The sequence below is a fragment of the Onychostruthus taczanowskii genome, unplaced genomic scaffold, assembly GCF_017590055.1.
Source record: "Onychostruthus taczanowskii isolate IOZ18803 unplaced genomic scaffold, ASM1759005v1 scaffold34, whole genome shotgun sequence".
Taxonomy (NCBI): Eukaryota; Metazoa; Chordata; class Aves; order Passeriformes; family Passeridae; genus Onychostruthus; species Onychostruthus taczanowskii.
The window spans coordinates 2,316,497-2,328,546 of NW_024500794.1; the positions used below are offsets into that span (position 1 = coordinate 2,316,497).

General features: G+C 47.5%; 1 protein-coding gene across 1 annotated transcript in view; it reads left to right on the plus strand.

The window, feature by feature from the left end:
* Positions 1-12,050, plus strand: part of FSTL1 (follistatin like 1) — a 52,378-nt gene that overhangs the window by 34,224 nt on the left and 6,104 nt on the right. The window contains exons 3-8 of the mRNA XM_041410994.1: positions 3,662-3,766; positions 4,998-5,127; positions 6,283-6,315; positions 7,835-7,965; positions 10,917-11,035; positions 11,781-11,893. Coding sequence (XP_041266928.1) covers positions 3,662-3,766; positions 4,998-5,127; positions 6,283-6,315; positions 7,835-7,965; positions 10,917-11,035; positions 11,781-11,893 — 631 coding nt within the window. The remainder of the gene's footprint in view (positions 1-3,661; positions 3,767-4,997; positions 5,128-6,282; positions 6,316-7,834; positions 7,966-10,916; positions 11,036-11,780; positions 11,894-12,050) is intronic.

A 12,050-nucleotide genomic window follows, 5' to 3' on the forward strand; every position in this document is an offset into this window, starting at 1 on the left:
GTTTGCCTGTTAACATGCAAGAACCTTCATCCACGGGGTTACACTTCCTCGCCCTCCAAAAGCATTGTGCATTCCCATCCCCATTCAGTAGACAAGCTGGGCTATTCATACATGACACTACCCAGCTGTCCTGAACTTCTGGCCCTTGAGCTGTTGAGAACAGCTTTCTCCATGGTTTTTGCCAGAGAAGATGTCTGGGAAGGTTGTGCCCCTGCAGGGTGAAGAGTCAGAGTGCCCCTGTGCTGTGGCAGACATTCCAAAGGCACAGGCACTTCTGCCCTGGCTTCATCCTTGCTGCTTTTACACCTTCCCACTTGCTCTCTGGGCAGCAGAGGAGTACGTAAAAGCACTGCCCAGAGAGAGAGCTTGGGCACCTCACTCGAGGCAGAAGAGAGGAGCTGCCTTGCCAAGGCTTGCAGTGGAAATGCCACCGTGCAGCAATTAATAACAACTCTCTGCCCTTTCCCTTCCGCCTGCCCGAGCGGGCTGTGGACTGGAACGGGTGACACTTCCCAAGCACAGGATGACAGAAAAGGCAGTGGCAGCTCTCAGAGATGTAGCAGTGTAAAAGCTGTGATTCCAGCCCCCAAATCCTGATATTAATTAATTTAAGGGCAATGATGTTGAAATACTTTGGAGTCCTTTTTTAAAATGTAAAATTTTAAAAATTTGCGGTTTATATTTTCAAGATTTTACAAGGCAGGTGCAAGGATGGGCTATTTAATATTAAAGTGACAGCTGCCATCCTCACTCACGTGACTCCAGCAGGTGAAGCTTTATAAAAAGCAAACATGGCAAGGTCCAAGGTAAGATCAGAGTATCTGTCACAAGAAACCAGTTTGGCTGGTAGCTTCTGGGAGATCACCAGAGAATCGGGAGATTATAAAGTATCATTCGCAGACCCCCACTGTAGTCATCCAGTCATCCACCTCTGTTCCTGTTACACTCTCAGTTGTGTACAGGAGACTCCCACATTTGCTGGGAAGGCAGCCAGGAGCTGCTAGAAAGAGTTCCCACCCTGTGGTACGCCACAGGGTTGAGAAACCCTGTGCCAGAGTGAGAGGGCAGACAGGCAGAGCAGCTTGCTTCATTTCTTCCTCTGGCTGAATCCTGAGGTGGAGAAAGCCGTGCTGGAATGTGGCAATCAGCCCCAACACCCTGCCAGCCTAGGGCAACTTAAGGCAATAAGAAGCAACCAGAAAATTGTATTGCTTTGATTAATAAGAAAAATCAGAGTAATGTGGCCTTGTAGCCTGGCAGGTGGCAGGGTGTCTTCAGAAGCTGTTCTGGTGATGTCACCCTGTCAGCATCCCCAGCCCAGGTTCCAATGGAAGGAAGAGCTGTGGGATGGTTCCTGGGCTTTAGCACTACCAGGGAGGGAGCTGTGGATAGCCACATTGGAGACTGGGTTTCCAAGTGAGCTTCCTTGGGGAGAGGAGTCAGCAATCTGAGCACTGTGGATGCTTGTTGAGGCCGGCTTCATTGTAGAAGTGCCCTGAGTCCCAGCCAGGAACCTAAAGCCAGGTTTGGCATTGGTGGGCATGAACGAGAGGTGGCTGCTGGCAGTCCTGCCTGTCCATGGGAGAGGCACTGCCATCTATTGCCAGGCACCTGGATTACAGACCTCACTGGGTGGCCATTCAAAGCTGTGCCCACCTGGTTTTTTCTGTCTTTGACTGCTTGAAGGGATTGACAAGTTGTTCAAAACCCCTAAAATGGATCAGCACTTTGGTAGCTACATTACATTTTAGGTGTGTGAGTGCCCAAAATCAGACTCCAGCCTTGGACAATTTGGGTTTTCTTTGTGCATTTTGCAAAATGAGCTACTCTTCCTTCCCTGCCCTGAGTTGCATGAGGTTGCCTTGTGCAGTGGAGTACTCCCATTGTTCCATCCCACCGCAGAAATGCCTGGTACATTTACCCCAGCCCTCCACTGGAAGGTGACTAGAGAGAGGTGGATGCAGTAGAAGGGATAGGGTGTCACTTGTAGCTCAGAAACAATATGTGAAAGGACATGAAAAGGCAGCAGGAGGGTAACGCTGTCTTCATGGGGAGAACAGCCTGGGACATGGAATACATTTCTCAGCTAAGACTGGCATCTCCAAATACTGTATTTGACAGAATAAGCAGCAAAATAGGAACACCTGCAGAGAATACGAAAGATGTTTGTCACTATGTGAACCTGGAGGGATTCCTGCAGTGCTTTGAAAAGACCTTCTTGGGTTTGATGAATTGTGCAGTAGGCCAGCAAACGAACCATTCTGAAGACCAGGGCAAGGTTATTCAGAAAATGATCTGGCAGTCTCTGTGGGCTGTTCAGTGAAGACAGCACCTCTCTGTGAAATTGTGGTTTAAGAGCAAAGCAAACGAAAAACTAGAATAAAGAAGAAACAGAAGGAAAAAATGTGTTCAGCATTTGTCAATAATGCTTGCTCTTTTGACAAATTCTGTTCCTTTTTCATCACCTGTCTTCAATAGTATGTGATGGAGGTACAAAGATGCCACAAATGAGCAGAGTATAAGAATAATACTCTGATGAGAAGGTGAAAAAACATTTTTGTATTAGAGGGAAGAAACACAACAGATGTGATTGACTTATCTCACGATTATTTTTCATTCCTCAATCTTCTTTCTGCTGCAAAACTGTTGCAGAAGCCAGTTGGCTGGAATTAACCAGATACTCAACATACAGGTGGAAAATGTTAGATGAAATGAGAGTCACAAAGGAAATTAATGACAAAGCAGGGAATTAAGCCAGGCTCTTCAAAATCTGAACTCTGGAACTACCTTCTCTTTTAAAAGCCTATTAAAAAAGGCATTAAATGGATAAAAATAAGTGGTAGTTGTATCAAAACCATGATTAAACTATGGAAATATTCCACGCTTGGTGTCGCCAGTTTTGGAATGCTGTGGGACACCAAGAAAAAAAAAAAAGAAAATATTTGACAGTTATGTGAACAACAATACTTGTGATGACTTTGGCTAGGAGAAAACTGTAAAGTGCATAAATTGTGCTGCAGGACATAAGCCAACTGCAGGCTGTCAGGAACCAGGAAGGAACTTTCATTATAGGAGGATTACTGGATAATTATCTCATCCATGACAGTGTTCTTCCTTTAAAGTATTTGATCTTGACTAGTGAAAGCAAGATAATGGGTCATGTAGTTTTATGAGTTTTTTGTGACAAGGACATTATCTGGTGCCTGATGGCAATTTCTTCTGCCTGTTTGTATTGTACCTTTCTCTAGGGATATGTTCACCTTCTTCCTAAGTGTCTCAAGCAAAGACGTTTCAGCTCCCTACCCTCTGTGAAAAGAAATTTTAAAGACAGCAGTCCTTGACATGAGCAAATTATTCTTGCCATTCATGCTAGACTTCCTCTTGCTCATGTTTGCTCCACTTCTCCCAGGTGATTTTCCAAGAATGACCTGAAGAAAACCCTGTATTCTTGGGACTGTAGCCCTTGTTCTTGTGTCTGCTGCTTCTTATTGTCTGAGCTGTCCATCTATTGAAGTCATGTCTCTCTTGTTCTGTCACCCCCACCTTAACACCGTGGTACCTTTTGGTCCTGATACCAGTTAAATGTGCTATTTTTTTTTAACTGTGTTGTTACTCTTCTGGGTAATGATGTATTTTGTGTCTTTGACGTTGTATCTTGCAGGAAGAGCCAAGGAGCAAATCTAAGATCTGTGCCAATGTTTTCTGTGGAGCTGGGCGTGAGTGTGCAGTGACTGAGAAGGGAGAGCCAACCTGCCTCTGCATTGAGGTATGGGAGCAGCACAGGTTCTGGGTCTGGGACAGGTGTCACCACCATCACCCCCCCAGATGGGTTTCTGTCACTGGAAGGATCCCAGTGATGGAATAAGGCTATGGCTGTTTTGAAGCAGCTGCAAATTCACAGTGGCTCTTCAAACAGCACGACTGTTTCCAGTGTTGTGTGGGGGAAGAGTCCTGTAGGGTAGATGTAGTTTGGGACTCACAGCTGTTCTGCTTGCAGGACTGCCTAGGATCTTTACATGCACAGGAGACTCTTGTTGGGAAAGCCCAGTGAGGTATGGATGTGCAGCTGGCTTTGAAGGGCACTCTAGGGAGTGCTCTGTGACCTCCAAGACAGCCTGCCCTCACTGGCGCCTTGTTTGAGGAGGTTACAAGCACCCCACTAAAAATCAGCTTTTGTAAAATGGAAATAATTGTGGTAGAATGCTGTAAGGATGAATAGCTTTATCCAGCAGGGAGTCAGAGATGATTAGAAGAGTCTTTCCCAGCTGTAGGGACACAATGTCTCCCTACTGTGCTCTGCTCCATCCTTCAAAACATTTCTGCCTGGCTCCTGGGAATGGCCATGTGGCTCTTTGTTCCCCCTTCCTTCACAGCTTGCAGCTTTGGCATGACCAGCCTGGGCACTGGAGAGAAATGCTCTGTTAGTAGGAAGAGAGTCTGTCACTCTGGGTAGGCTTGGCCAGACCAAAAGGGACAGAAGAGAGAAGCTCATAGCCTGAACAGTGGCACTGGTGAACTCTCTCTTGCTGTAGGCTGTGCTCTTTGTTCATGGCTGATGGCTTATTCTGCCATTTGGTTGCAGAAGGGTGGAGCAGAGTCTGCAGAGAGATGCAATGGAGCCAAGCAAGCGCAGGTGCATAGACCAGAGGCACAGAAACACCTCTGGGCACGCATGGCCACGGCACATGGAGCAGCAGTTGCAGGATTATGCTCCATATTTATACTGAGCACTGATTTCTCTGCAGGGGTCTGCTTTCAGAAAGACTCCTGTCATGCTGGTGGTGATGGAAACTGGAATGAAGTGAGGCCTTTGAACTCACACCCACAGACTTCCCTCTGTGGGTTTTTCTGGGGTGATAATGGGTGAGTTAGCCTGTTCCAAACACAAGGCCAAGGGGACTATGCCAAGGACTTCTCCTGAGCTGGGCTGATGGTTGGACTCACCAAGCTGTCCCAAGGAGGCAGGTGAAACGCTGTGTCCTCTGGCTCTCCCACAGAAATGCAAACCTCACAAGAGGCCTGTGTGCGGGAGCAATGGCAAGACGTACCTGAACCACTGTGAGCTGCACCGTGACGCCTGCCTCACCGGCTCCAAGATCCAGGTGGATTACGATGGCCACTGCAAAGGTAACCCTGGCAAGGAGGGCTGGCTACACTCTCAGGGACAAAGAGTTGGAAGGGAAGCATGGCAAGAGGCGAGGCAGAGGCCTCACCAGCCAAGACCTTGTCCCACAGTTGCTGAGTGGGGTAAACAAGGCAAGCCTCAAAACAGTAGCCAATTCAAGCAAGAGTCCAGATGACCAGGCAAGCTGGCAGTGATGAAGCAGGCCTGAAATCAAGTTGTGAAGTCAGGGCTGGTGATTCTGGTAACCAGAATCAGACAAGAGCCAGACAAGCTCATAGTGATGCAGTCTGAAGCAGGGCTGAGATCAAGATGGGAACACAGTCACCAGGTCAGGCCTGGATCAACAGTCTATGGGAGAGAGTGGTTGCAACAGAGCTGGAGACAGGCATGGCTACAACACAATAATCACAGGCAAGGACTAGGAGTTGAGGCATCAGATATTAAATGGAGCCTCATGGCTCATGGTTAGAGAGTTTGGATGGAGGCTCTAGGTGAGGCCAGCAGGGTCATTAAGGCCCTCATTAGTGCACTCAAAACCCTGACACCTTGGCTGTGGGGGGACCTTGGAACTATTGGCTTCCCAGGCTTCTGGGAGTGTGGCACTCAGTGAGCAGCTCCTGCTGCCTCACTCTAAGCTTTTGGATTCAGCCAGGTAAGTGTCTCAGTTTAACTGCTGAGGAAAAGTCATGCTCTGAGGATAAACTCCTAAAACCAGTACTATAATCCATGTTCATAAGGAACCTCAATAACTTTAGGAGCAAGGATTTTGCCTCATCAGCAGGCCTGTTTAACTCACACACACACACACACCAGATGCATGGTTTTCTTGTGTTCAGACAGAGTTTCATGTGTTTAAATGTGTGCCCACTGTCTCTTGCCCTGTCACTGAATACCATGGATGAAAGTCTGGTGTAGTCTTCATTTCCTTCCATCAGATTTATAAACATTGATGAGATTGTCCCTGAGCCTTCAGTTCTTCAGTCTAAAATTTCCTCAGTATCTCCTCATGGTCCAGGAGATTCCAGCCCCTCAATCATTTATGTGGCCCTCATATATCCAAAGACTCCCAGGTTCCTCTGCTTTTACCCATGGTGGGAAGAGATTTTTATTGCTTCACACTGCATCAGAAATGTCCTCTTCTGTCTTTCCATTAACAGAGAAGAAGTCTGAGAATCCAGCTGCAAGTCCAGGTAAGAAGCTGTCTCCAGTTTGGCTGAGGCCTCTGTATGAATTTGTATGCTCTGGGACATGGGCAGAGGGTGTGCTGGGGGAGTGCAGAGCTCTGTGTAAAAGTCATATCCTGCATGGGCTGTAGAAGAGTCTGAGTTGATAAATCAGCTGAAATGTGATTGCCCAGCTCTTTACTCTTGGGTAACCTTTCAGAGCTCATACATCTCCTGGGCTTTTCACTGTGCTGGGATGTCTCAGGGGCTCAGCATAGAGAAGGTGCAATGAAACCCAGTTTGCCCCCAGGGACTCAAACTGTGCTCATCACCCAGACTGAGGGATGGAGCACTCTTTTAAAGGGAAACTTTGCTTTAGGAGTGATGAACCAATGGGTGCAGAGGCAGAGAGGAGGTACAGCTGAACTGCCTACACCATCAGCCAACAAGATGATCTTGAGTCTCTTCTAAACTAAATTATTCTATGATTACCTAAGTTATAAGTCTCTTTGATTCCCTGTGCTTGGTTTTTCCCCTTATGTATTGCCACGTGTACTTAACACTGGATTTTAGGGCCATGGCTTGTCATCAGGAGAGCCTTTTTCCTATTCATGACCTCTAAGTACTGGAGCTGTATAATCATCAACTTTAACTTCCTAGGACAGATGAGAGCAAAGTCTCATACAAACTGAAGAGGAAGGACCATGTCAGAGCATGTCCACCATCCTAAAGCAGTTTTAAAGAAGTACAAAATTAAACATGCAGAATCCCTACTGAGCTGAATTTTTTTCATCTCCATCTGGTTGTGATAGTAGTCACTGGATTCAGAAGATCCTTAGTGTGTGTAAGTGACATGAATGCACACTGATTACTGGGCAGGTGTGACAATTCCCAGCTAGGCTTTCAGTTTTGTTTCTAAATGCACGGTTTGTACCAGCACACAAAGTGATAACTGCCCTGGAGAAACCTGTGACACTGGCAAGCACTGTGAGTGAACAAGCCCAACTTGACCCCCTCTCATTTCCAGTCAAAGTGGACAAACGAGGGCTTTGAAGAAATAGTACTTCCTGAGATAATAGGCCCTAAAATCCAAGGCTTAGAGACAGAGTGGTAGAAAGGCTTGCTCAGTCTAGTCTTCCCCCTTGCAGAGGATGGAGGTTTTGGTATTTTAAAGTTGACAGCTGAATGACAATTCTACGCAGTGTCAGGAAGCCTGGGGACATTGTCAGTTACCTTCTCCCTCAGTCTGGGACTCTTCACACCAAGATGAGTCAGCTCCGCGTTGTTCTTCCACAAGCTTCAGGAATGGGAAGGAAGAGCTTTGGCAGGAGTGTTGTTTTCCAGCCGTGCCACATGGTGTCACCAACAGCCCATCCACTATTCAGCACATGATGGCAGTGATGTAACTCCAAGGACTGGACCGAGGGGCTGCAAGCTGCCATCAGGGCGAGCTAGCTGGCTTTTATTTCCTCTCTTTGTGATCTCCCTGCCAGCTTGATTTCTCTCACTCTTGTTTTTCCTTCTACTGCACTGTCTCCCATCACAGTTGTCTGCTACCAGTCGGACAGGGACGAGCTTCGTCGCCGGGTCATCCAGTGGCTGGAAGCTGAGATTATCCCAGATGGGTGGTTCTCCAAGGGCAGTAACTACAGTGAAGTTCTGGACAAATATTTCAAGGCAAGTAGAGCAGCACCTGCCTCAAAGCCCAGACAACATTTCTTGCCTTGTCACTTCCTAACAGCTGCTGTGCCCCCAGCTGAGAGGCTCCAGTGCCTGATGTGCCTGTCGAGCTGGGGACCAGAGGGATCTGAAAAGTCCTACAGGCTGATGTGTTATGGGCTGCCTGCAGCAGCCACTGACACAGCTTGTGACAACCAGGTGTGGAACATCTCTGACTCCTGGTGTCTGACCTGCCCTGGGGAAAAGGAGGAGGGCAAACGAGGCTGTAGCAGAGTAGAGAACTAATCTCAGGGGTAAAAAGCCAGAGAAAAGGGGTGAAAGTGCTGGAAATGCAGGAAGCTGTGGCAGGGGCTGCTGATCCTTTGGTCTAGGTAGTCCCAAGGCCATGCTGAGATGGGTGTAAGGGACACTTGGGGGCTTCAAGGAATATGTCCCAGTTGTGGCTGAGAGCTGGCAGTTCACTCTGCAGAGTGAAAGGAGCCACTTGAGTCTTGGGCCTTGCAATAATCTTGTTTCTCCCTCCTCCCTGTCAGTCTGTCCCTCAGCCCATCCGCACCCGCTTCTGTAACCAGCAGATCCCAAGCTTCTCCCATGCTCCTGCCACATGCACTGCTGTGTCCCTCCCCCTCATGCCTGGCTCCTGACAGATACTTTAAGCATTCAGGATGGAGCTGGAGGAGCAGGTGGGGAAGAGGGGAGAACGTTTAAATCATGAGCTGTTGACAGCCAGAGATTAATGGTGCCTGACAGGAGTTAGCACTGCAAGCAAATTTGCCATGGCAATGGCAGCCCCTGGTGAGACAGAGGAGCTGGTCCCCTCTCTACACAGAGCATCCTCACATTTGCAGCCTTTAATGCTGCTCTGTGGAAATCCACTGCCCTGGGTGCTCCTGTCAGTGCCTGCCAGCGCCCAAAAGTGGCAATGTCCCGTGTCAGTCCCTCTCCCTGCAAATGTGCTGTCCCCAGCCACTTTTGCAGGGTCTCCCCAGGTCATGGACTTTGCTGAAATGCATGAGCCAGCCACAGGCTTGTTCCAGTGTCACCGCACAAGCCGTTCACACCCACTGTCCCCACGCCTGTCAGCGTGCTGGAGATATCCTGAGGCTGCAGCTCAGAGGCAGGCAGCCTCACGTTCTCTTTACTGTCCCACTTTTTCTGGAGCACTGATCCCAGCCACTGGGTGAGAGTTCTTATGGCAAAGAAATACCTCTGCTTGTACCAAAGGGAGAATTTCCATGGCCAAGGTCGACAGTATGAGGTTCAGAAAGGACAAGTGTCGGGTCCTGCATTTGGGTCACAACAATCCAGGCAGAACTACAGGCTGGTGAAAGAGTGGTTGCCAAGGGAGGTGGTGGAGTCACCATCCCTGGAAGGGTTCAAGAAACAACTGGATGTGGCACTTGCTGCTGTGGTTTAGTTGATAAGGTGGTGTTCAATCAGAGGTTGGACTCAATGATCTTGGAGGTCTTTTTCAACCTCAATGATTCTGTGATTCTCTATTAGGTGGTAATCCACCTTTTCAACTGCCTTATTCTTACAGCTTTGAAACATTTTTAAAGCAGAATTCAGAGTTTAGAACAACTTGGGACAAATCAAAGCAAAGCAAACTAAATGGCTTCAAGCACACAGAAATTTGTGTCAGCAACCAGTGTCTGCTATTACTAGAGGAATTTTGTCATGCCAGGCTCTTCATGCCCTGCATTCCTGCAAATGGCCTGATTCCTGTCCTGCATGTAGGAAACACTGGAGGCATAATTCAAACAAAGCTTTTCCCTTTTCTCCTTGATGGGGAGGTTTGTAGATGTGGCATTAAGCTATTTCCCTCCTGGAAGCCTGACTTGTGGGGCTCACTGGGATGTGCTTTGTTCATCAGGCAGGTCATGACCTTGAAGGACATTATTTCAAGAGGAGCAAGAGCAGTAGCATGAAGCTGCTCCATTTTGGAGAATCACTGTGGGAATGCCTTTAATATAGACCATAACTTCGAAAGGCAAGAAGACTCACTTAGCAGTCTGGATTATTAAGAGAATTGCAGTCATTTTCACAATAAAAAGCAGGACAAGAAGCTCAAAGTCTAGTGGAAGTTGACATGTGGAGCAGTTACACAGGATTATTTCCCTAGCCCTAGATGTTTCTCCTGAAACACATAGAGGTAACAACAGGCAGTGTCTATTCCAGCATTCCTGAGAGCACTGCACAAGGAACCACAGCAACCTGCCCCAGTCACACAGCAAAAATAAGGTGGCAGCAGTCCGTGTGCAGGATTAATTTTCCACTCCCAGCAATGCAGCTGTCTCTGAGGGGGCGCAGCAGTTCCTGCTGAGTGCCCAGCACTGCGGTGTCACATCTCCAAACAGGAAAGCAAAATGCAATTATTTCTTTGGGAGTACAGCCAGGATTTTGGGGCTAAAAACACTGCTCTCCAGTGCCAGGAGTCTTGTCAGGACCTTAAGAAGTTGATGGTGAGGTGTTGTGCTATTGCATTAAATTTTTACCTTGGTATCAGCAGAAAATTGCTTCCTGTGATTTTTCCCTTTTGTCACTGTCAGAGTCCAGGCACAGCTTTAAATTTACACATATTGGAAAGCTGACACCTCCTTGAATGCAGCTGGTCTGCTTTAAGGCAGGAGGTATATAAGAAAACTAAGAGCTGGCTGAAACAAACAGAAGAAATAGGGTTAGAGCCATAAATCAAGCAGCAGGAGGTGAATGAGAGGCAGTGTAGCTTATCTGTGAGAACAAGGCTAGGATCATTTCTCTCTTATTCTGAGGCTAATGTGGATATGTTGCTGCTTTTCTCTGAGCCTCTTTCTTTGTGAAAAACAGTGATAATGGAACTTGTCTCACTAAAGTTTCAAAATGCTATGTACATATGGAAGAGGAAGAAGGAAGGGGTACTTTGGACTGATAAATGAGAGCCTCTCATATCTTCCTATCTTCCCCTACAGAGCTTTGATGATGGTGATTCTCGCTTGGACTCCACTGAATTCCTGAAGTTTGTGGAGCAGAATGAGACTGCCATCAACATTACCACCTACATGGACCAGGAGACCAACAAGTTGCTCAGGTGAGCAGTGGACAAGATGCCAGAGGGAGGGCCAGGGGGACAAATGTGGTAGAATGGAATATGGAAACTCACTCATGGTAAATATCAGCTAGGGCTTGCACTGGCAGAGTTAACTGTATGAAGTGGCTTCCAACTTAAATAGGTGTGAACACCACAAGAGGAGCAGTCCTATCTCTACCCTTCATGTTAGGCACGTATTCCAACCCTCTTTTGCCCTAAATTTAGAACTTGTGCAGCCAGACAGGAGTTGGGTAATAGAAGATTTGTCATCTTCTTTCTATTTCCTAATAAATTAGCTTGCCTGGGGACTGCCCTCACCTTTTTCCTAATAGCTACATCCAGTGCAAGGAAGATGGTGGAAAAACACTGTTCATATGCAGCCTATAGTTTGAGAGGTTTCCCTCTTTCTTTGTCTACCACTGTGTGAAAATAGGCTGCTTGTGGTTATGCTGTGCTTGCATCTGTTCCTATGTGACAGCATGTAGATGTCAACAAATGTGGATGTCCCATTCCTGCTGTTCTGAATATCCCCCACTGCCCGGCTCGGTGCCAGACAGAGAGCATTTTGTGACTGTTTTTCTTTTCTCTGTATCCCATGAGGTTTCCTTAGAGAAGCCACTTCTGCCAGACATCTTGGAGTCTCCCTAGTTATTACTGTATTTACTCACCTGCACTCTGAAGACAGTAGAGCAGGGACTGGCCTAGCACAGTCCTGTGCAGAAAAAGCCTCTGTATTTCCTTTCAGGGGACTCTGCGTAGATGCCCTCATCGAGCTGTCAGATGAAAATGCTGACTGGAAGCTCAGCTTCAATGAATTTCTCAAGTGCCTCAGCCCATCCTTCAACCCACCAGAGAAAAGTAGGAACTCCTCACTTATCTTGGGGAACAAGAGGGGTCGTGGGAAGGGAGGAAAGAAAAGAGATCAGCTTCAAGCCAGACATCGGGTGCTGTAACTCCACGGCCAGATATAATTTTAATATATGCCTGCCTCTCATTCAACAGCACCCTTTGTCCC